The sequence below is a fragment of the Camelus bactrianus genome, chromosome 8, assembly GCF_048773025.1.
Source record: "Camelus bactrianus isolate YW-2024 breed Bactrian camel chromosome 8, ASM4877302v1, whole genome shotgun sequence".
NCBI lineage: Eukaryota > Metazoa > Chordata > Mammalia > Artiodactyla > Camelidae > Camelus > Camelus bactrianus.
Window position 1 is genome coordinate 23278214 of NC_133546.1, and position 24342 is coordinate 23302555.

Genomic DNA, 24342 nt, shown 5'->3' on the forward strand with positions numbered 1-24342 from the left:
GGAGGGGCAGCTCCTTTGAAGGTTACCACCAATTTCCACAGAGGCAAGCTTAAGAGCCCCTGTGAGTGACCCTTCCATAGCTAAACTATGACGGCACATGCTACAGGGTATAAAGACTAGAAGCTCAGTTGTAGGGACCTGAATTGCATCCTGGTTCTAACACTTCCCAGCTGTGACTTTGAAAGTTGGTGGACCTCTCTCTATGTTGGTTTCCTTATCTGTTAAATACTATGATATAAAATACAATAATAGTTCTTGCCTCACAGTATCACTGTGCAGATTATGTGATTTAATTCAGGGAAAGCTATGGGATTGTGTGACTTAATACAGGGAAAATTCTTAGAACGGTGCCTGGAAGAGAGTAACTGTTAAGCATTAGGGACAGCTGTGTAACACTGTCTCTGAGTATATACACTCATCTCTCGCCACAGGGAGTGACGTTATGTTTTTAAGCCTTTTCAGAACGATCAGCTCTGAGAGGGAATGGCCACAGTGAGCCCAGACTTCTAGCTTATGCCTGGTGGAAGTACGCTGAGTTGCAGCCCAGCCTGATGGATAAAGATCCACTATTCTTAGCAGGAAGAACACTATCTAGGGTGTTTCTATTACTGGCTTTCTGATTGGCGCCACTGGATGGAGTGAGCCCTGGGTGCTGGCACCTGCAGTGTTCATCATGCTCTTGGACCACTGCCTCTCTCAGCAGACTGGCTTGGAGATGTCCTTACCCGTGGGCTGGCCAGCCGGATTCTTACTCTCCTGAACCTGGTGTCCATGCCAGGTCCAGGCTAGCCCAGAGGAGCCATTCTGCCCACTGCCTTTTATCAAAAGCACTGTGAAGCGGTTACTACTGTGGTCCTTACAAAACAGTCCCCAACCCCCTGCCACGCTGGAGAATCTCCAGGGTGTCCAGTGACCAGAGCAGAGTGGTGCATCGAAGTGAGGCATGAGTCTCAACTGTCAAGTCCTGCCACGGACAAGGGTCTTCTTGTGGGTCTGCAGGAGAGGCAGGGTGCATCTTCTGGGAGCCTATGCTCTGTCAAGGGAAGGTCCCCACTATCAAAAAGGGGTGAAAAGTCAATTTTTTAAGTCACAAGCCTCCGTCGCCAACAATAAGTCAAAACTAGCATTGGAAGTACCACATTTTCCCATGTTGATCCGACCCCTGCTTCACGACCTGCATTCACACTGACATCCTTCTGGGAACGCTTGTCCAGTTAGGGGATTTCAGTGGGCTTCAGTTGGGACAAGAGGGAGTAAGCTTGCTCCTGCTCCCTCCAGAGCTGGCTTCATCAATGACCCAGGCTTTCAGAGTCCTGGTCGGAGCAACATCATTCAGTGGAAGCTTGGGCGTTATCATCAGTCCACAGCTCCATAACCACAGCAGCTAACCTTGACCGAGCGTTTACTGTGTGGCTGGACCCGCACTAAAAGCTTTTTACGTGAAATACATCTTTCTTGTTTAACCAGCACAACCACACTAGGAGATAGGGAGATAGGTGCTGTTAGCATTGTTTTTACAGAGAGAACAAGCTCAAGCCCAGAGAGGTATCCAAGGCAACACCACTGGGAGGTGGGAGAGCCAGCATTTACATCCACACGGTGCGACGCCAGGGTCCACGCTTTCACCACTAAGTTTGAATGTCTCTTGGGCTGTGATTTCTTTTTTTCAAAAAAAAAAAAAAAAAAAAAAAAAAAAAAAAAAAAAGTTTTGTTTTTCCTTTATACGTTTTGGTTGAGACCACTGTGTTTTGACATTTCATCCTCTCTACACAGGACTGCTGAATCTTACTCTGGTTTCCAGACACCCTCAGGAAACACCCTTGACTTGGCTGGTCCATGGCTTTTGAGGAATTATATCTCGAACCTTTCAGATTCTCATTCAAAACCTAGTCCCTATGAGGATGACAAAGACACCCTCCTCTCTAGGGGCCACTTGGGAATCCCTGGTCGCCCTCCCCACTCCTGAGGGTCCTACAACAACCTGTCCCCTCCCCACCCCTTGCTCAGCAGGGGGCCGGTCTGGGCAGTGACACGCTGCATCCTTTCTTGTCCTTCACACAGACGATAACTACCAAGCCTCTTACATCCCAATCCTGTTTCTTGCTCTGATCAGAAATTACATCTGTCATTCTAAAAGTAAACTGGCATGCGGTATCTAGAATACTTAAACTCAGAAACAAGACAGTAGAATTGTGGTTATGGCGGGGAGGGGACAGCCGGTGGGAAGGGGGTAATGGAGAGCTACTATTCAATGCGTATAAAGTTTTAGTTATGCAAGATGAGTAAGTCCTAGAGACCTGTTGTACAACACTGCACTGTAGGTAACATTACTGAATTGCACACTTTTTTTGGTTATGACCTCATGCTAAGTGTTCTTACCACAGTTATTTAAAAAAAGTGAACCTACAAATGATGAGCTCACTCACAAGGATCTCTTAAACTTCAACTAAAAATATTGATAGGTATTCTCTTTCTTTACATATGTCGAGTGAAACATACAAACGTGGTAAAGAAAAGTGTTCTTCCCACCCACATAAATAAGCATTTGAGAACTGATTTACATTGTAGTGAGGGGTTAGCTGTCTGCTGCTCCTTCTTTTGATAGACACATAGAAGTGTTGTATGTGCACAAAAATAATTTTTCCTCAATTTTCACTCTTTAATGCCACACAGTACTGTAAAAGCACATGTATCAGCCAATGTAAATACTACCCGGGACAATGTTAACTATGTAAGATGATGGATATGTTCATTAGCTTGACTGTGGTGACTGTTTCACAAAGCATATGTGCAGAAAAACATGGAACTGTTCACCTTTAATGTACAAAACTTTGATTTTTTGTAATGATGGGGAAAAGAAGAAAAAGGAATACATGCCCAAAGTGCTAAGCTTCTATCTGGGATTCTCAATAAATGGCAATCCTTATTGTAAAGGGAAAAAAAAGACTGCTGATAGGTTTTTTTTCTCTATAATTTCAAAATTCAGAATATCACTGGCCCCTTGAGGTCTGCATTTGTACTCTTGTCAAAACATACAAAGCCTGAAGATTTTCAAGAAATGAAAGAAAGTTATTCTAAGCTTATTGAAGTACAGCTCTGGAATGATGATGTTTCCAAAAGCCGAGGGCATGTGCCAGACATTCAGGAAGCCAGGATTTCTGTTGGACACACTCTTGGGAATGTTGGAAGGTACATTCTACTCTAGGCTGCAATACAGATGGAAAAGAAAAGGCTTTCCAATGATCGTTACAAAATGTATTCATGAGGGTTTAGGAGATGGGGACAGAATTTAATCAGTAAACATCCCCCTCATCCTTGGTCTCTTAAAAGTAATTTAAAAAAATCAAATTCTTTTCAATGAATCTTTGGGAAAAAAGTAGATGCAACACCTAGGTGTAGCGGACTCGGGAGAACCAGTACTGTTATTTCCATGGTTAAAGCCTCAGATCAAGCACAGCAAAGCATGCAGAGCACTCTGATGGACAATGGGGGCCCACACAGCCGGCTTCCCACAGACCGATGCCTTGGTGGAGATACCCCACGGTCAGGAGCAGAGACGGGCTTGCCCCACTACTGCCTGTGGCTCAGCTCCAGCCCCACGCTGATCCCAGATGGGGGCAGAGCAGCTGTGAGCAGGCAGCACAAACCAGCAGCCCGAGCATGGTGGGACCAGGGGAAAGCGGGCACTCACCTCTGCGATCTTCAGCACTGCGCTCCCGTTCAGGTCAAATGTCGGGGTGTAGGTTATGCAGAGTAAAACCTGTGACAACCACGAGGCGGGCCAGGAAGGGAGAGAGAAGGGGTTAAACATTTAGAAATACATTTCCATATCATATTTGGGCAGTCCTGTTTTAGGACTGTTTTGCTCTTTGCTTTATTTAATGTGCTTCTTCTCAGCCCACCCACTGCTCTCTAATTAGCGGCCACATGTGGCCCAATAAAACAGACTCAGAGTAAAGGCTGCTACCCTCTCCCCCGGGGAAGAATCATTGCCAAGGCCAGCCAGAAGCAGCATTCCTCAACAGCTCCAGAAGGCGGGTCCAGTAATCAAGAAAACCGAATGGCTGGGCTCAGTGTTAGGCTCTGTACATGAATCACCCAGATTGGTATTTTTATTAAGTGTCGCTATTATTGTCCTCATTTTACTGACAAGGAAATTGAAGCTTAGAATGATCACATAAGCTGCCTGAAGTCACAGAAGTATAAGCTGAGGCGCTGAGATCTCAAGCCAAGTAATCTGACCCCACGCCCTGACCAAGTAAGCAACACTGCGTCTTCCTGGACCCAGGCCGCTCTGTACTTTCCTGTTCCTGTCGCCTTCCCAGATCCACATGGGATTAGACAGTCTTTCATGGGCACTTTGCTCTTCCTTCCTGTTATTTCCCCCAGAACACTGCCCGGGGCCTATTTATTAGTCCCAGGTTCCTTGTATTCTCCAAGTTACACTGACAGTGAGTTGATGACATTTATAAGATCTCTTAAGAACCATTAAAAATTCCACTTTCTACTTGTAATGCTATTAGGGAACAGATCAATAAAAGCCCTGTGCATTTTAAGAACTGTTTCTAATTTTGTAGATAAGAGGTTAGATTCTCCCCTGTCCATTTGGCTTCTGAAGCTGCAACTCATCTCGCTGGTGGTCCCAGATATGAAATTGCTGGTGTCTGCTCCTTGACCCCCAAACCCAACAGCCACGCCCTGCGTGCAGTGGCAGCCTTCTGGGGATGTTTCTCATCTGGCTCTGCCCAACTTATGAAAGAACACCGAAGCCTAGCAAATGTACCCAGCGCAGGGCACACACCTCATCAGTGCACCAAAAGGTGCAACTGTCCAAACGGAACACGGAAGCTCTCCTAGCGATGGGCCAGGCCAGCCCCAGGAACGGTCGCTCCCTCAGAGAAAGCACATATGGACGTACTTAAAGAAGGGAAGGGGGCTTTTTGCCAATTCTAGTCACAAGGTTAGATAAGTTTATTGTGGATCTGTTCCTCAACCTTTTGCTCCTTAAGGTAACTGATAGCCAAGAATTGATTCCAGATAAAAGTGATCTGAATGCCATGCTGGCTGAGGGGAACAGAAGGTGGGAGCAACTGCCCCAGGGCCTCATGGGGAAAGGCTTTCTTCTGTGTGATGACTGTCTTTGGGGGTCAGGGTCAGGTATTCAAGAAGGGGTGAAAGCTCAGGACAACAGCGTCACCAGGCCCTAATTTGGCCTGGGGAGAGGCTTGTCTTCGAAGCCCTCTGTACTTGGTGGGATCCCTGCCTGGAACCCTCCTGCCCTTGGCTCCTCCCAGGTGTTCCTCACATGGTGCACTTGGTTGCCTTCCTGCAGGCCTCAACTCAAATGTCGCCCCTGTAGAGGGGGAGGTGGCCCTATTGGGCACCCTCTCTAAAACGGCCTGTATCTCAGCTTCTTGGTTCACGTACTTCAGAGCAAGCACCAGACTCATAAATTCCTGGTTTGTTCATTTACTCATTTCTAGTCTTTCTGTTAGACACCACCACCCATCGGGCATCCAAAAGGCCCTCCAGGCTTTCTCACATGCTGCTTTCTTACTCTGATTTCTTGCTACTGCGCCCGGCTTCTCTTTCTTATTTCTTTTTTCTATGCTGTGTTTCGTGGCAGGCAGGTGGGGTATGACAGAGTAGCTGATGGAGATAGTGGTCTGTGGAGGTGGGGAGGTGAGTTGGCCCATCTGGGCTCTCGGTTTTTTTTAAGTATTTTCAATAAAGGTTGACAACTGGCAATACTTTACAGTACGAAACTAATGATGAGATTTGCAAATGTTAACCACTATATATAAAAATAGATTAAAAACACATTTCTTCTGCACAGCACAGGGAACGATATTCAATATCTTGTAATAACCTTTAATGAAAAAGAATAGGAAAATGAATATATGTGTGTATATATATATATATATGCATGACTGGGACATCATGCTGTACAGCAGAAATTGACACATTGTAACTGACTATATGTCAATGAAAAGATAAAGTCATTGACAAAAAGAAAAACTAATGATGGCAAGTATCTGTCTGAACTGGCTAATTAATACTGTTCCTTATAGGACTGATGATTGACTCGTTTCTTTCCTTTGTTCCATGCATTGGTACGGGGTGCACAAGAGTGGGTTTGGAAAGAAATTTGCAAACCCAACCCAGTTTTCTGTGAGCAAGAGCAGCATTTCGGCAGCAGAGGCTGGAGGAAGTGGGAGGTCTTCAGGAAGGGCATGGAGTCCGCAGATTTGGTCAGTATCTGATCATTAAGATTGTCGAGGGAACAGAGGAGGCTTGACTCCCTCCACCACAGGGAAGCCAGCACGTGTAGAGGGAGGCCTCTTAGCAACAGCCTGAAGGAAGCTGAGGATGTCGGCACCCAGCCACTGCACATCCTGTCCAAAAGATCTTTGAACAAAGGCTCCCCACACCTAATTAATATCCGAAAACTCATTGGGCTCTATGCAAAAACTAAAAACAACAACAACAACAACAAAAAGCATCAAAGTGAAGCATATAAATGAAGCTGACTCTTTGAGCCCATGCAGTTTTGCTGGAAGCACCGCAGGCTTTAATTCCAGGGCTGACAATGCCCACGCTCCTCCCGAATCCCAAGACATAGAAAGGGCCCCTGGTGTCTAGCGAGGCTGATGCAGCAGACAGGAATGACTTATCGAAACTGATACATGGAGAAACGGGCAGTGCGCCTGATGCCTGGCAAGCACTAATTCACTTGATTAAAACCCAGACCGGGTGCAGGACATTTAATTAAAGTGTCTGACTACCACTGCATAATGAAAGGGTAAAAAGTTTCAATCCATATTCTGAGCACGTTGGCCTTAAGGAAAACAGGAGCACCTAAATATTGAGGGTGATTCCATTAAAAACACACCCCTCACAGGGTCATTAAAGCATTTTGACTACATTATCACTGAACAGCAGGAACTTGGGTGGTAGGAGGCGTCATGTAACCTAACTTGCTGGAACTGCCTCCACAGATGAACTAAGAGGATGGGCAGAGCAGGCACAGACCCTTCCACGGGAAGGGAAAGATTAGGATCAGGGCTAGTCAAAACCCCAGTTATTCAAAAACCATCATTGAACAGCTCCTACACCCAAGAAACAACCCCTCAATTAAAAATGTGTATAGAAACCCTGGATAAAAAAGATCAGACTGGAAAGCAGAGAGTGAAGCTGATTTATTGCCAGAATTGGGCACAAGGGATCTGAATCTGAAATAATCTGAAAAATGCAGCCACGTTAGGAACAGAGGGAGACAGATGTGGACAAGTAATGAATACACGTACAAGATCACAGGTGCACACTTCTGATCAAGAATACCCGAGGTCAGTCCTCTCCCATGAGCATCTTCCCATTATGATTGGGGTCTTTCCATCAGGCTCGTTCTGCCCCATGATCATAATCATGACAGAGCAGGGGCTGTGATGTCAGGGCTCAAACATAAATGTTTTACTAATGTTATTGTGGCATGTGATTCAGTACTTAATTGCTATGACTTTGCCTACGTCCTCTATCCCTTTATCTTTAAAATTCTCATCCTACCTCATAACGATATTTAATGGAAGAACTAATTAAACGACAGTTTAAAAAAAAGTGCACAGCACATGTATCTTTAGCCTGTCTTCTCACAGAGATTAAACAAGTCTCCATTTGATGTAATCATGGCAGCCATTCCAATGTAAATGATTAAATGCATTTTAAGTTAAAAAAATCAATCAGATCATCCACATTCAAAAGCATAAATTTTTCGAAGTCTTCACCCTATTACACATCACTGCCCACAATTCCTACTGCCCAAAGTTCTCATCATGCTGACCCAGCTCTACTTCCTCTCTACTTGGGAGTTCTCCGGTATCAATTCAGGTCCTGGAATCAATTCAAGTCATTTTTCACCAAAGTTCTGATAGCTGTGGGGTCAAATACAAAGCAAGTACCATCTTTACCATAAAAATCTCACCATCTATTGGAGAAACGAATGCCCATACAATTCTGTTTTATGGCTGACGGTACTAAATGCTACTGCAATCATGAGGTATATAATAATTTTGAAAGTCTGAAGACATCCCAACTTTGGAGAACAGAGAATTCACAGATGAGATGACATGTGAGCAAAGCACTGATACAGGAGAGAAAAGGGAAGGACAGAGATACCGAGCAAAGGAAATGTCGTGAGTAAAGGCATGCAGTGTGAAGGCAGAGGCTGGAGACGATGCTAAAAAGGCTGGTTAGAATCTTATTACACATCAATTAAAATGCTTGCTCATGTTAAATGTTTTGCACATATTATTTTAGGACTGGTCAGGGCAACAAATCACAACTAAAACTAGAAGTACTGAGGCAAATTGGACATCAGAGGGATAAAGCAGACAATATGATGTCGATAAAATTAAAGGCAGATCCTAGTGTTCCCAGTGACAAGGAACTGACTGGGGTGCATTTGGTGAAGGGATACAGGGAATTCACAAAATAGAAGGCAGCGGTCACTCACGTTTGAGACCACTGTTCCCCATACCTACTCCCTATCATTCTAGTCAGTCTGGTTGAAATCTCTCACATACCCCCATTCCTATGTATTTCACAAAGCTTTACATTATGTATTAATGAAGTAACATGTTTTAGAGAACCAGGATATATACCTTGTTCAAACTCCATCACATAAATTACTCTACACATGTAATTTAATCACAGAATGGGCAGAAAATGCAAAAGGCTTATTATGTAGTGTTTATTTGGAGCAGCGTAGATACACTTCTTAAATCTGCATGCCCTCTCCCCTCCCCACCCCCTTAGATTTATAAGTTCCTTAGATGTAAGGTCTAACTTTTTGATGCCTGCTATGTTTACAGCACCTTACTGGGCTCTGGGAAGTGTGGTGAATCCTGGCCCATGCTCCATCCCTCCTATGCATTGTCCACATAAGTAATCAACCTCATTGTGTTTCAATGGGACTACGTATCTGTGTACCTAGTCATTTTTGTACACTGTGTGGACAATGTGGTAAGACAGCCAGGTGGTACACAGGAAAACTGTCCTGGGAACCTGAGTGCCAGATCCAGGTGGTATAACTGGCTAAAGGCAGCTTAGGCAATCGTATAGGTGATACTACTAGAGTTTTAGATGACCTGGTTAGGGCAATCAGAGTGTAGTAAGCCCCCACTCAGCTTACCCAGCTATTTGGCAGGACTTCCCTCAGGACTGGGAGAAAATCATCACCAGAAACTAGAGGGCATCTCCCATGAGACTTATGGAACATTCTCCCACCTGACATCTGCTGTTAGGCTCTGCTGAGAACTTATTCTTAGCGCTCAACATAGTAACCAGTAACTTGTAAGATTTCTGAGTCAAAGCTCATTTCTGCCAAGGTTCCAAACGAGTCCTCTCGAGGACCATTTCCAGGGAATGCAGGAGTGAAGAAGTGATTCCTGAGCTCACTGGATAGTGAGCATCCAGCCACTTTACATCTGCCTGGTGTTGCATTACTCAGGCTTCCCTTCATCCATGTGACAGATATGTCAATGGCGGTGTTACACGCGGTCAAGTCTAGTGCTAGGCATCAGGCATACAGCAGTGAACAAAAAGAGACCCTTGATCCTTGATCTTTGTAAAGCTGACATCTGGTTTTGAAGACAGTCACAAAATAAGGGATGACAATGAGTAATAATGAGCATTATGACAGGGAAAATACACTGTGCTCTGGGTCTAACACATAGCACAATTGCAATGCTACACTCATCTTTTCATGGAACTCTAAATTTCCAGATTGTAACATATCTAATTAAGGACTTAAAGCCAGGGAAGAAGACAAGGAAACCAGCAAGAAGTGAGCTAATCTGGGGGAGTCAACCTACCCTAAGGCACACCGAGGACATGGAGGCATAGTGAATGAACAAGGAATGATATTTCTCTTTGTTAAGCCATTAAAATGATTTCAGTGTACACATACATGCTTCTGGAGGTGACTGTAGTTTCATTTTTCTAAGTATCAGATGTTATTTTTAAATCAAGCCAAATAAAATCATCTTCTGTAGCACCAAAAATAACTCAAAATTTGAGCACATCCCACAGAAGGCTTCGTCTTTCCTAGGACTTGGAGAGGAGCAGACTCTGAAAATCCTCAGTGCAGGCATATTTCAAATCCTGGCTCTGGTTCTGGCTGAAAATTTGGCTTTATTACTTAATGCACATTCCCTTCTGGCCTCTCATGTATACTGGCTTGAAAATTCATCAACTTAAATATATTTGCATAATTCCTTCTCTTTAGAAACAGCCCAATTCTTTTTTGACTCTGTCAAACAGTGCTGAGGACAAGAATACTGGGACACCAAACACCATTCTCTCGGGACAGGGGTTGGGGTGGGTCTCACCCATCCTCTGGGAGGGCAGCATTCCCAGTGTGAACTGCTGAAAGTGTACCTTGGCCTTGAAAAAGAAAACAGGTTCTTCCCCTCATGGTGCATGTGCAAACAACAAAGCAGGCTCAGTCTTGTGAAGACAGCAGGAGGGAAGAATCCATATCTTTAGAGTGAGGTGGGTGGGGGAATCACAAAGTCAACACAGAATTTCTGAGGACATTTTCCTATTGTCAACACTTCAAATGTGGATGCCAAAGATAAGCATTTTTTTTTTTTCTTTTTTGATCAAAGTTGCTCAACCTCAAGCACTACTGACATTCTGGGCCAAAAAACTTCTTTTTGTGGGGGGTCGTCCTATGCACTGTAGGGTGTTAAGCAGCGTCCTTGGCCCCTACCCTGGCACTCCCTCCCCCAGCTGTGACCACCAAATATTCCCTGGGGGACAAAAGGCTCCCCTGTTGGGAACCACACTTAGGTCATTTATACCCCATGTAGGTGGATAAAACTGAAAATCTCAACCTGCTTCCCAAAACCTCAAAGCTGGAATCCAGGACTTCCGGGGGGGGGGGGGGTCTGGGGTGAGCCACTGACCGTTCACGATGCTTCCAAGATCTTGGATTGAAGGAAACAACTGGCGGTTGAGCTACAACCCCAATCTTTATTTTGATCTCCCCCAAAAAAGGAATCAGGTTATCTGAGTGAACTCCTGAGGGAACTTCTACCATGTACAACTTAAATTGATTTGTCTTAGGCCCAGGTGACAGGTAATTACAAAAATCACTCTTTGGCTCAATTTGCCCAAATTCTGCAAATAGCTATTCTGAGAGGTTTTTTTGTTTTTGTTTTTGTTTTCAGTCAATAGCAGATTTTTCTAGAGCTCCTGAGTCTCCAGTTTGGAAAATATTTCAAATTACTTATTGGTTTGTGGTCATGTCCCAGGTTCTTTTCTGGCCTTTACTTGTTGCCACGAGTAATAAGTTTAATATTCATTGATACGCATCAGAGGTGCCCTTAGCAAAGAGTTCTAGGAAATCTAGAGATTTCCATAGAAAAAAATATGTAAATATTAAATTATAATGAAGTTAGCTAATTCACTTGAACAAATAAACTGTTCTCATTCTTCTAATCCTCTCCCTCTATATTCTCTCCCCTGGTAAACTCTCCTAACTCCTACCTCTAACTAAAGGCTTCACAAATGTATTTCTAGAGTCAATATTTCTCCCAAGTTTCAATCTTTAATTTCAGCTTATAAACATCAGAAATGAATACATGCAATTTCATGAAAATCACGTCAACCACACTAAGTCTCTAAGACGGTAAACAGCTAACACTTCTTCCTGTTCTAAAATTCTAATTATGCGACCATTAAAATTATCCTTAAAGGGATAAATATAGCCACATGGGAAATGCTTATGATCTAAAGTTAAGTGAAAAGCAAGAAATACACAATGAATATAACTGTAACCACCACACATAAATAGATATGATTAGAAACGAACATACAGAGATCAGTCACAGTGATGGGATTTACAATGAACATTTTCTATTTTGGAATGGCTGTAATGTGAAAATCCTTATACCTCTTTAAATTGTTCTTTTAAAATATTATAATTCTTGGCTATCTGACAATGTGAACTCACCATCTGTCTCCTAAGTGAGCCCCTTAAAACCCATCATTCAGCAAGAAACTCTGGCTCCAAGTCCCGTAATCACCTTGGATTTTCTCCTTCTCACCTACTAACCACCTATGCCACTGCCAGCCACCAGCTACCGCAGATCCGCTCAGCACACTCAGCTGCAGGGCACCCCTCCTATCGCCACCAGCCTGGTTCTCACAATAAGCCATCTCGTCAGTGCCTCTGACTTGGGTTCTGCCATTTCCCTGAGCATCCTGCAAAACCCTTTCCCCTTCCTCCCACTTCAACATCTAATATGCAGCTCTGCTCATGTCACTCTGCTGCTTACAGTATGGATTCCCAGCTGCCTACTCCGACCAGGCTCCTAGTGCCTGCTTCAACCTCCCCTTCAGGCTCATCAACTACTATCCCTCACTAATCCCAGGTTCCACCCTCTCCATTTCCATTTCCAAGACTTCTCTTCTCTACCAAGATTGCCCGCCCTCCAATACAATGATCTAAATTCCAAAACCTTTCAAAGTTCAGAGATGTTCATTTTATCATCATGCTACATACATTCTCTTCTGATAACTGTGACAAATACCAAAGCTAACACCAACCTCATGCTAAGCACTGTTCTAGGCCCTTCTTTTATATTAACTCATTTAAGACTCATTATACCATAATTATAACAATATATTAACTTTTTTTGCATTTTACAGATCAGAAGATTGAAGCACAGATAAATAACTACCCCAAGGTCACCAGGCATTCTAGCTCGAGAAGCTGTGCTCTTACCACTCTGCTACCAGGTTATTTTGAAAAGAAGAAAAGTAACAAGAAGTTTAAAAAGAATAGAGTCCAGTGATCATGTCACAGGACAGTTACACCAAGCCATTCTTCCACTCTCGCAGGTCCACTTGGCCACTTAAAGTTTCCTCAATGAATTCCTATCTACTCTAAGAGATTTATGTTCTTTCATTATGTTTCACTCTTTTTCAGAAGCCATATTACTCACATCGGCTTTGCAGTTAAACGCAAGTATGGAGTTTTCTTCTCCGCCTATCCAGAACCACACATCCCCAAACCAGACCAACTCTCAGCCTTGTTACAAAGCCTTTCCAGAAAAATACGACTGGTTGAAATAGTGATTCTGCAGCCAGAAACTGTGTAAGCCCAGCCAAGTAACTGAACCACTCAGGACTTCAATTCACCTATTAAAAACAAGGCTCTGATGAGGTACCAGGTTACTTTAATTCTAAAGTGTGAATCCATGTTGGTCTTCCTCATCTTTGAACTCACATAGATTATTGTCTATAATCACAACTTTAGTTTCTTTCGTTTGTCATTCATCTGGTGGGCCACTGAAAACCACATGTGTTTCCCTCCCTCCATTAGTCAGTAACTAAATTAGCAAGCAATTAGTAAGCCGTGTGCCAGATGCTCTGCTAGGCGCCAAAGGGATAAAAACAACACTAACAATATGTCATCAGTTTTCACTTGCTAGCTAGTGAAGTTTTCCACTATGCCTGAGTCAAGAGTTGAGGACTAACTAGTTGGAGAAATTACAATATGCAGGTTCCCTGAATAAGCCATTGCAGGGGGCCCATGGCCTTAGCTAACCTTATGCTTCTCTGAATGCTTCATCGTGCCTTCCCTTGGAGAAAAATGCAGTTAAAAAACAAACAAACAAACCAAAAAAAAACAGGAGGTGGCAGAGGGGATGATGCACCGGCTGCCCCTAGCTGGGGAAATACGTCAGACTGTGATTCCGACATGACCCGTGATTGTGGCAGACTGCCAGTTCTCGCTCAACACCATCCTTGTCTTTTTCAAGAATAGAATTCTGGGCACATGGCTGCCCAAAATAAAGACTACACTTCCCAGCCTTCCTCACACCTGTTGCCACATGACCGAGTCCTGGCCAATGGGAGAGAAGCAGAAGTGCCCTCCCTCTCCTTCCTCCTGCCAAGTGGTTGGAAGGTGGATATTTGGGCAGGAAACAGAGAGCCACTGTGGATAACAAGGTGGAGAAACAAAATGCAACACACAAGGGTCTCTGATAACGGGGTCAGACAATAGTGAGCTAAGTGCATGCAAAAGAAAAATAAATTTCTGCCTTGTTTTAGCGGAAATGAATCCTAACAAATAGAATTCCTTTCTTCCCTTTCTCCAACCCTATCCTTCCTGTCTATCTGATTCTTACTTATGCTCTAGACCTTATTTAAATGTCACGTCTTAGGAATAGCCTTCTCTGCCCTCTTCATCTGCCCTCATCAGGCCCTATTATAAATACACTCTTATTTCCCTAGATTTTTCTCTCCTTATATTTGTCACAGTTTATGTGTATTTATCTATTTCATTGATTTCTATCTCTATCACTAGCCTCCAGACAAAGATTCTTTTTCTGTTTGGTTTTGGTTTTGTTGTCTTCACCATGATCCCTTGCATCTAGCACAGTGCCAGGCACACAGGAAACAATCAATTATTTGTGCAATAAATGATTGAAAAACATTGGAGGATCTCCCCACTCTACTAGGAACTCTAGAACATCCGCAGTACATACCGAAGGCCTCTGCATTTACACTTGCTTAACAAATACCGGGGGAAAAGTTTCAAAATACTTAGTAGAGTTGCTCTCAAATATATTCAAATGGCATGGCACCTGGAGATGGTGAATCTTAAAAAAAAAAAATTAATAGATAATATGAAAATATCTTCATCTAAAAAATAATGCATAAATTCTTAAATGGAAAATAACATTTCCCAGTTTTCAATGTTTGCTTCTTCCTTTTTCATATACTTTTATTGTCTGTCTAATGCAGTCATACCAAAGGATAAAGAAACGTGGGAGGAAAACTTAGTAAGAATTTTAGCTATATGTGTACAAAGGAGAAAGATTATTATCATTTGATCTGAGCAGCAGGAAGAGGGAGGGTTATCTGAGGGCCACTTACTTCACAGAATCACATATTTTAGATGCTTCCCTGCATTAACTGCAGAAATATGTTTGTAAGCAAGTCAGCTCATCTTCCAATAATGGGTACATTCTAAATTAACCATTTTTCATCAAACACTGGATTTTTCATTCATACTAGAGATTGCTGCAAATCTTCTAAAGTGTCTTAGTAGCTTCAGACTAAGGAGGATTTCTCCTTGTTTATGAGGAAAACAAGACAATTAGGTCACTTCACTCTTAAACTTTACTAATGATCATTCCTTCTATAAGACCAATTGTTATAAAATATAAAAATACCTCAATGGTAAATGAGATTCTCTCTTCCCCCAACTCTGTCACACACACATACACACCCCAGAGCCATAAGCTAATTTGGTAGGAAAGAGACTGATTCTTTCTTCATATCTGAATTCAGCTCACAGAACTATGAGGGATACACTGCCATGGAAGGATACAGAAAGCATACAGGACTCTGAGCCACTCCTACCTTTGCCTCTTATTAGTCTGTGACTTAACTTTTCTGTTCAGTCATCTATAAAATGGAGACAGTAATGACAAACACCTACATCTTTCAGGATAGACCTAGAAGACAAGGTAACCCACTGTTCAAAAGTGCAGGTTTGCTCACACCAGTCAGAATGGCCATTATTCAGTAAGTCCACAAACAATAAATGCTGGAGAGGGTGTGGGGAAAAGGGAACCCTTCTACACTGTTGGCAGGAATGTAGTTTGGTGCAGCCATCATGGAAAACAGTATGGAGATTCCTCAAAAAACTAAAAATAAACTTACCATATGATCCAGCAATCCCACTCTGGACATATATCCAGAGGGAACCTTAATTCAAAAAGATACATGCACCCTAATGTTCATAGCAGCACTATTTACAACAACCAAGATGTGGAAACAATCTAAATGTCCATTGACAGATAACTGGATAAAGAAGTTGTGCTGTATGTATACAATGGAATACTACTCAGCCATAAAAAAATAAAATAATGCCATTTGCAGCAACATAGATGGACCTGGAGACTGTCATTCAAAGTGAAGTAAGCCAGAAAGAGAAAGAAAAATACCATACGATATCACTTATATGTGGAATCTTAAAAAAAAAAAAAAAAAAAAAGACACAAATGAACTTATAAAACAGAAAGATTCACAGAAGACTTATGGTTACCGGTGGGGAAGGGGGTGGGAAGAGATAAACTGGATAAATTGGGAGTTTGAGATTTGCAGATACTAACTACTCTATGTAAGACAGATAAACAAGTTTCCACTGTATAGCACAGAGAACTATATTCAATATCTTGTAGTAACCTATAATGAAGAAGAATATGAAAATGAATATATGTATGTATATGTGTGACTGAAACATTATGCTGTATACCAGAAATTGACACAACATTGTAACCTGATTATACTTCAACTTGGGGAAAAAAAAAAAAAGAGTGTATGTTTGACCCCAGGCTGAATTACAGTTCAAATACTGGTCCTGCCATTTCCCTAGCTGTTGATCTTTATATGAATGTAATGTACTTAGCAGAGAAGTAAGACAAGTCTAGAGGTGGTTACTTTTTGGTTCCTAGGAGTGTCTATAACAAATGTTAAATAATTGGCCTGTCATTTCTCCTTTAAAAATGTAAAGCACTCCACCAATATTCATTTCTATTTTCTAGAGATGCACATAAAATAAGATGTCCAATAAAAGAACATTCATCAAATGCTTTCTCAGCATCTAGTATCGTATCTTTCCCTACCGACAAAGCCAGCCTGCCCTCCCCAGATAGGATGCTCACATCTCTAACACACTTACAGAGGCAGAAAGCCAGTCACAATTCCCGTCTTTGAAGACTCACCAGCTGTACCAATTAATGACCTCACTGAAGATTATCCATCAGAAAGAAGGGGGAAGAAAGCACTAATTGCTCTAGTCAGAGATGTCATTAGTTATACACCCGGCTCTCATAGTCTGCTTAGCATTTATGGAAATGGTACACACAATGGTAAAAAATATTACCAAAGGGAACAAGTATTCAACCTCAGTATTAAGTAGCTCCTTGCTATCTATGAATCCATGTCAAAGGTAATGCATCTTCAGAGAAATCTTCCTTCTGATATGCTACAGTTCTGATACTCTTGCTTGCTCAGCAATAAAATTTGTATTTGGATTCCATGGCCATTTCAATGAATCAAAGTTGCCTCTTCTCCCCCTCCTGTTAGATCGTATAACCACGGAGAACAGCTCCTAGACTAAGAGATCTAACCTCATTCCTGTTTAATTTGTCGGAAGCAAGCATCATTGACTTTTTTTTTTAACCATCCAATTGAAAGCCTAGGGCCTTCTTTCTTAATGAGAACACTCCCATCAGAACCTTGGGTTTCGTTATTAGCTACTTCCTGTTTAATCTCGGGGAAACCTCTAAAAGAGGGAACCACATTATTTTCCCTCCAGGAATTTAATTCAATTGCTACACACGCCTAAGAATGTGACATGGTTCAGTTTCTCGTGTTTATAAACACTAGCAGATAGCAGTATGTGAGTAAAATGTATGATAAAGTTTTTTCAAAAATAGCACTTAGGATGTTATAGAAATGTGCTATGCCACAGTTAGACAGAAATAAATAAAAACTACATGGTGTGGCGTTACGTCTCCTGAATAGTATACTTAGACCAGCATTTGAAAGCATCTACCATATCACATTTTAAAACATTTTCTGACAAAGTATCTATATAAAATGACTGGAGACTTTTTTACAAAAAATACCTAGTTTAGATAATTTATTATCAGAATGAGTTATGTAGAAGCACCAAGAATAAATTAATACACCCTTTATATGTAATGGGAATCCAGTCTTTTTCCCTGATGACTCATCCAATTCTAATTTTGGGGAGAAAAAGTGGTAAATGCATCTTAATGTTGTAATGATATTAGTACCAAAACAAGGACTTAAAGTTTTTATTTGGGCCATTATGAGTATTACAGACTTACAAAATAAAAGGGTTCGTGCTTCTGAAGATGACTGAAGTTGGTATAGAAATTCCTCATACATGGAGAAAGGGTATAAAACTTATTTCTAAGCCCCAAATGCTATAATTTGCATTTACCTTTATACCCAAACAAGTAATTTTAATCTAATAGGAAATGATCATGGAGCCCTCACTCGTGGGCTATCACAGTCAGACCACCATCTCCAAAATTTCATCTGATGCTAATAATAACACCACTCTAAAGTACAGTTATCACATGAATTTTCTAGCTGCTTGGCTAAAAATGTTTGTCCAAAAATAATTAGCTTAAGGCCAGGTTTCTTGTGAATTGAAATATTTTTTCCCAATTTCAATGGTCAATTTTTTTAAAAATAACAGTATGTAGCAAAGGCCCTTATCTTTTTAAGCATTCTGGGAATTTACTTATGAAGAATGGCGGCCCAGATTATTGCTTTCCTTCTCTCTGACAATGTTTGATCTATGGCCAGACATTAACTACGAGTACCGTGGTCTATTATGGTGTCATTACAAAGTCCATTAAGACAGGCTTTCCAGGATTTCCAGTAGAGCAAACATGTGTCAACTCCTGTCCTCAGCAAGGCTAGCAGAAGGCACCACTGGGCTGGAATTAGAAAGCTAGCATAAGTCTTCCAAACAGGTGTTACTGTCGACATAACCATTAAACATCCTCTTCTTTCCAGGCTCCTAGAAGAATAAGTATTTCCTCATTTTAATTTTTAATAGAAATTTCTGTATTCCACATAAAACTGTATTCCTGGGAGCATTTCCAGAATAATATGAAATCTGTGAGGTGTGTCTCTTAGTATGAATGACATCAATGCTCACCTGCCAGTATTTGGAGACCTATTAGTAGAAGATCAACAGACTAAACTTGAAAGTCGTAAAAGCGATGAACATGGCAGCTGGCCCTGCCTGCCTCAATGGTGGCACCGAGGTAGCAGAGAAGTAAGACAAGTCTAGAGGTGGTTACTTTTTGGTTCCTAGGAATGCACAGCTGCCCAACGTGTGTCAAAGGACAAGGCAAAACTGGATGTTCCAGAATCAAAGACAGTTAAAGACCACGGGATCTTTAAGATCAGCTGGCGAGGGGACCTGCAATGCGTACTGTGTATGAGACTCTTCCTGGCCCCGCCCCCTGAGCTGATGGACTGGGCAGCAGGAGGGAGAAGTGGCAGAAGTGGTAGGAATAGAAGCAGTAACACACAACACTGCTGACGCACTTGCTTTGTGCCATACACTGTGCTAAATTCCTTACAACGATCACCCTATTTTATCCTCACCACAATCTTACCAGGTAGGTGCTGCTATTCCCCCCATTTTACAGACGAGGAGATAAAAGCACAGGGTGGTTAAGGAGTCTGTCCAAGGATATCCAACTAGGAAGTGAGTAAGCATTCACATCCAGACAGGCTGGCTTCAAAGTCCGAGTTCTTAATCACTACACTCAATTACCCAGCAACAGGGCTGGGGTGAGACCCAGGGTGTTAAGAAAATGCCATGATCGAAGCTGGTATTTTCTTGTCTGAATGGAGAAACTGAAAGCCAGAGAAGTGATGTCTCTTATCCAAGACCAAAATTCTACAGTGCGCTTCCAGGAAGAAGTCAACCATTATGATATGACACCAACCGCTCAAACATTTCTCTACACACAGTCCTCAAGGGACAGGCGGCTTTACAAAAGCTAGCTCATTGGTTCAAGCTGTTTTACTCTGACCAAGGTGCTGTTTGGGGATAGAAATTTCCATCCTTTTCTGCCTGACTCACTGTTCACTCACAGGACACAACACACTCCAGAGTCAGTAGAAGGGGCTCCCAATTACAGTGATTCTCAGGGGAGGGAAAAAGGGGGAAAGGGGAGGAAGAGAGGCCATCCCCCAAAGGGAGACAGTAAGTAGAATGTGGGAGGTAAGGTCACATAATTTGATGATGGAAATAAAGATGTAATTCTGATATGGCTCCCAGGGATAGGCTTCTTTCCCTTAAAATGATGATTCTAAAATCTCAATATGTATCAAAACATCACTAGGTCTTTGTTTTAACATAAACAGGCAGGTAGAATGCTTAGAATGATCAGATCTACCCCAAGCTGGAATTACTCACATACAGTCTCTCAAAAGACGATAAATACATTTCCTAACAACATTTGATCTGCAGGATCAGGCCAAAAAATCTTAACAGACTTACTGAAACTGTGCCTTTCTACTTAGTCGTCATTTCTGTTCAACAATCAGGGTAATTCTGGGGGACCATAAGCAAGGATTATAACCATATATTCCCCATGACCATGGTGCAGAGGCATTTTCAAGATAACAATGAGGGCGGAAGGGTCAGTGTCTGTTCCCATCCCAGTGACACAAACTGGGGGGACCACATCAAACCAACCTTCATCACTTCCACCTGCAGGTCTTCGTGGAGGGAAGGTGTCACTTTCACAGCGTTCAGGATCTGATTGAGCAGCTGCTTCTCATCGGAGTCCGTTTCCATGGATACAAACCTCTCTTCAGCCAGAAGCTTCTGTAAAGAGGCACAAGGCAGTGATCACAGATAGGCATTCCCCTGCTGCCTTAGTCTCCTGTATCCAGTATGTACTGTATGCACTGAGGGTAAGGTCTCTTACTCTGGCAGCATGTTGCTGGAGGCCATTAGGAAAGAGCCCCTGCTCTGTGCCATGAAAAAAAAACATATCAAACCTTTGATAAATGGTTTTGGGCAAAGACTTATCCTGCTATTGGAAAATTCAGTCTAAATTTTATGAAGCAAAATTCTACTGCAGTGGTCACACAAGTGATTTGGTTGGTGGGGATGGAGGATGAATGCTCCAGGGGGAATCTAGCCCCTCAGATAGTCACACGCACACACACACACACTTTCTGAATGTACCTTTGTCACCAGAAAGGAGAAGGTCCTGTAGACAACAAGTTGACTTTTCAGATAATTGCCTTTGTACTTCCTAATGTGAGCTGTCATTTACCCTGGGATTATTCATGAATCCATGTGTCTTAATGTATTTTCATCAGAAAATCAATCCCACAATAACTCAAACAAGAAGACAGTCACTTTCATGAGGTTTCCCAGATGTCATTACATCCCACAGAATAGCTCTCCGCCATTGGAGGACAACTCAGTTTTCATAAAATTCTCTGAGATTGTACCAAAACCCACCTGCCTACAGCCTCTACCACCTCACCCTTCCCCAGAGCCATGTAGACTAAACTTCTCAAATATCTGAAGTCAGCTAATCTCTTCCTCTCCATACTAACCCTCCCCAGGGGCCATCAAATGTTCTCTCAATGATATGGTTTTACAGACACTCTCCTGACTGACATGCGGCCTCCGGCGTGAATGTAATACTTCAAGGGTGGTCTGAAAATAAAGACCAAGAGCATCAAGAGTGCATGCGAAGGTAAACTGTGGAAATTTGGGTGATTATGAGGTATCAATGTAGGCTCATCCTTGTTTAAAGGAAAAAGTACCATTCTGTTGAGTGATGTCGATGACAGGGAGGCTCTGTGTATGTGGGGGTAAGGGGTATATGGGAAATTTCTGCACCTTCCTCTGTTTTACTGTAAGCCTAAAACTATTCTAAGATAGTATTCAAAAAATAAAAAAAATTTTAAATGGCAGAGAGGAAAGAAAGAAAGAAATGGGGTTTCTGGTGGCACCCCTGAGCTCCTGAACCAAACCTAGAACTGCCCACCTCTAGAATTCTAGTTAATTCTATTAAATATAAGATAGTTAAATATGTTTACTGCCTAACACCAAACAAAAACAGTAATGCGTAAGTTTAATCATATTCCCTGATCAAATTAGCTTAGTTGTGAATCACAACACATCTGTTCTATGCTGAGTCACCCGGAAATCCCCAATTCTCATTTACAAGGGCTGCAATTAAGTGGTTTGTCCCCATTCTGTCCTGAGGTAGTTGACTTTTGAGACCCTGGTGTAGGATGGATTTTATATTTATCCCTTTTAAATTTGTCCTTGTCCCATGCGGCATAGGGTTGCAGCCATGAAGAATTTTTGGAATTCTGATTCATCCAGGGTAATGAGTCCCTCTTTCAGCTGAATGCCACTGCAGATCCGGAAAGCAAGCATTTCAAACTTTCCTCGTAGGCTCTGACATTTGCCTCTGCAGTCATTCCTCATTTTACTGTACTTCACTTTACTGAGCTTCCCAGATACTGTTTTTTTTTTTAAACAAATTAAAGGTTTATGGCAACTGGGTGTCAATCAAGTCTATGGATGCCATTTTTCCAATAGCATTTGCTCACATTGTGTCTCTGTGTCACATTTTAGTAATTCTTGCAATATTTCAAACTTTTTCTTTATTACTCTTTCCTTTATTATTCTATTTGCTATGATGATCTGTGATCAGTGATCTCTGATGTTACTGCTACAGTTGGCTGAAGGCTCAGATGATGTTAGCATTTTTTATCTATAAAGTATTCTTAAATTAAGGTATGTACATTTTATCAAACATAGTGTTATTGGATGCTTAACAGACTACAGTATAGTATAAACGTAACTTTTATATGCACTGGAAAATAAAAAATTTCATGCGGCTCACTGTATTGTAATATTTGCTTTATTATGGTGGCCTGGATCTGAACCCATAATGTTTTCCAAGTATCCTCTCAAAAGAGATTTCTGACTATCATGCAATATATGCAGGGCAGCCCAGAGTTAGTTTTTAACTTAAAGTGATAAAGACTAGAAAGTCCTAAAAAAAAAAAAAGCCTTAACTTGATGGAAGGTCACAGGGAATGGTGAGCGGAAGACCACACCCACTAGATCACTGAGGTTCCCACTATGCAAGCCCCTGAAAACACTGGAGTATAACTTAGAGCCCTTGAGGGTCCAAAAAAAAAGTAACTAAATGGAAAATCTATGCAATACTAGAGAAAAGGGAACATCAGTGGCAGATCAAGACAAACTCCCATTTATTTTTATGGTTGGCCCAACTACTTTGGACAAAAGCAAGGTGTTTTTAATAATATTATTTAACTATTTTTTAAATGTTAAAAATTTTGAATGCTATTGCATATTGAAATACACATTACCTAATTCCAATCCCCTAGGGGAAAAAAGTGGTAATTTTCTTACTCTTTCATATTTATGAACTCTTAAAAGGTACGAGGGACCTCTCTGAACTTACAGAGCTAACGATGAAATAGTACATGCTGATGTGAAAGGACAGCCAGCAAATGCTACCAATCCACATTCATGTGGACAAATCCCCCACAGGCTTCAACTCCACAGTACTTGTCACTTAGATACTAAACACTTAAACAGTCAATGTATTTATACTGCCGTCACCTTTGCACCTTTGGAACTAGATCTATTATGTATGGTACAAAAGAAAATGAACAAATGCTCAGAGAAGGCTATCTGTGTGTGCAATCTGACTTTTCTCATTAGACCAAATTTCCTTTTTTCTTCCCAATCTTATTCTGGAAACAAAACACATTAATCCATTCGCCAACCTAACTGTAGAATAGAAAAACAAAACACAATCTTTCCAGCTTATCATTACCCAGAATCACAGATATTGAACACATACAAGATTTGAGATGGTACAGAACTTGAGGTATCTCTCTTTTGATCCCTTACTCTCCTAAAAGTTGGATGTCACAAAAAATATTTCATTTCTGGATGGGCTTAGCTGGGTCGCCAATAATCTGTCTAACAACAAAGGCTCGTCAAGATAATGTTGTGCACAGAGGAATGCTGGTAAATGTAAGGAAATCCTGTTACCCTCCCTGGTTATTCCCCAGCTCAATCAAATTTCTATCTGGGATTTTAAACAATCAGTATTTAAAATGTTAACTGTTTGTTCTTTCAAGGCCAAAGTGGTCTGTCAACTTCTGTCATCCTGTTGCACTCAGCGACAGCCATACCTGTATCCCTGCCAAGGCATGTTGGGCCAGCTTCACATTCTTGGATTCCAAAGCCAACTGGAGAGGCAGCAGGCATTTCTCCCTGGCAAACATAAATAAGGACAGCAGGTGAGCTCAGCAAAGCTGGCAGTCAAGTGATCCAAGCCTTATGTACAGCAGCCCCCAAATGCCGCCACACACATACACAAAACTATGACCAATAGTGAAATTGTACATGGACTTAAAAAAAAAACACAGCAAAAAAGCTGTGCAGATATAATAGCATATCAGCAGCTCACCTTCTAAGGATGGCTACAGGGAGAACACACACGAGGACTTTCAAACAACTGTTTGGTGAACTAATTATTACATGGAAGGACCCTCACCAGTCAGTCCAGAAACATACCTGATCTTTCCCAAATTAATATAACTGCTTGTAAGTACACCTGGAATGCACAACTCTAGGAAGCACCATTTATAAAGATTTCTACGCCCTGCTCATACCTCTCC

The 24342-nt window shown here is 41.8% G+C and overlaps 1 protein-coding gene across 3 annotated transcripts in view; it reads right to left on the minus strand.

Annotated features, from left to right (window-relative positions):
* Window positions 1–24342, minus strand: part of ARFGEF3 (ARFGEF family member 3) — a 154141-nt gene that overhangs the window by 93125 nt on the left and 36674 nt on the right. For all 3 annotated transcript variants that reach the window (XM_074368274.1, XM_074368272.1, XM_074368271.1), the window contains exons 3-5: window positions 23854–23935; window positions 20339–20470; window positions 3692–3760 (exon numbers count right to left, since the gene is read on the minus strand). In XM_074368274.1, coding sequence (XP_074224375.1) covers window positions 3692–3760; window positions 20339–20470; window positions 23854–23935 — 283 coding nt within the window. The remainder of the gene's footprint in view (window positions 1–3691; window positions 3761–20338; window positions 20471–23853; window positions 23936–24342) is intronic.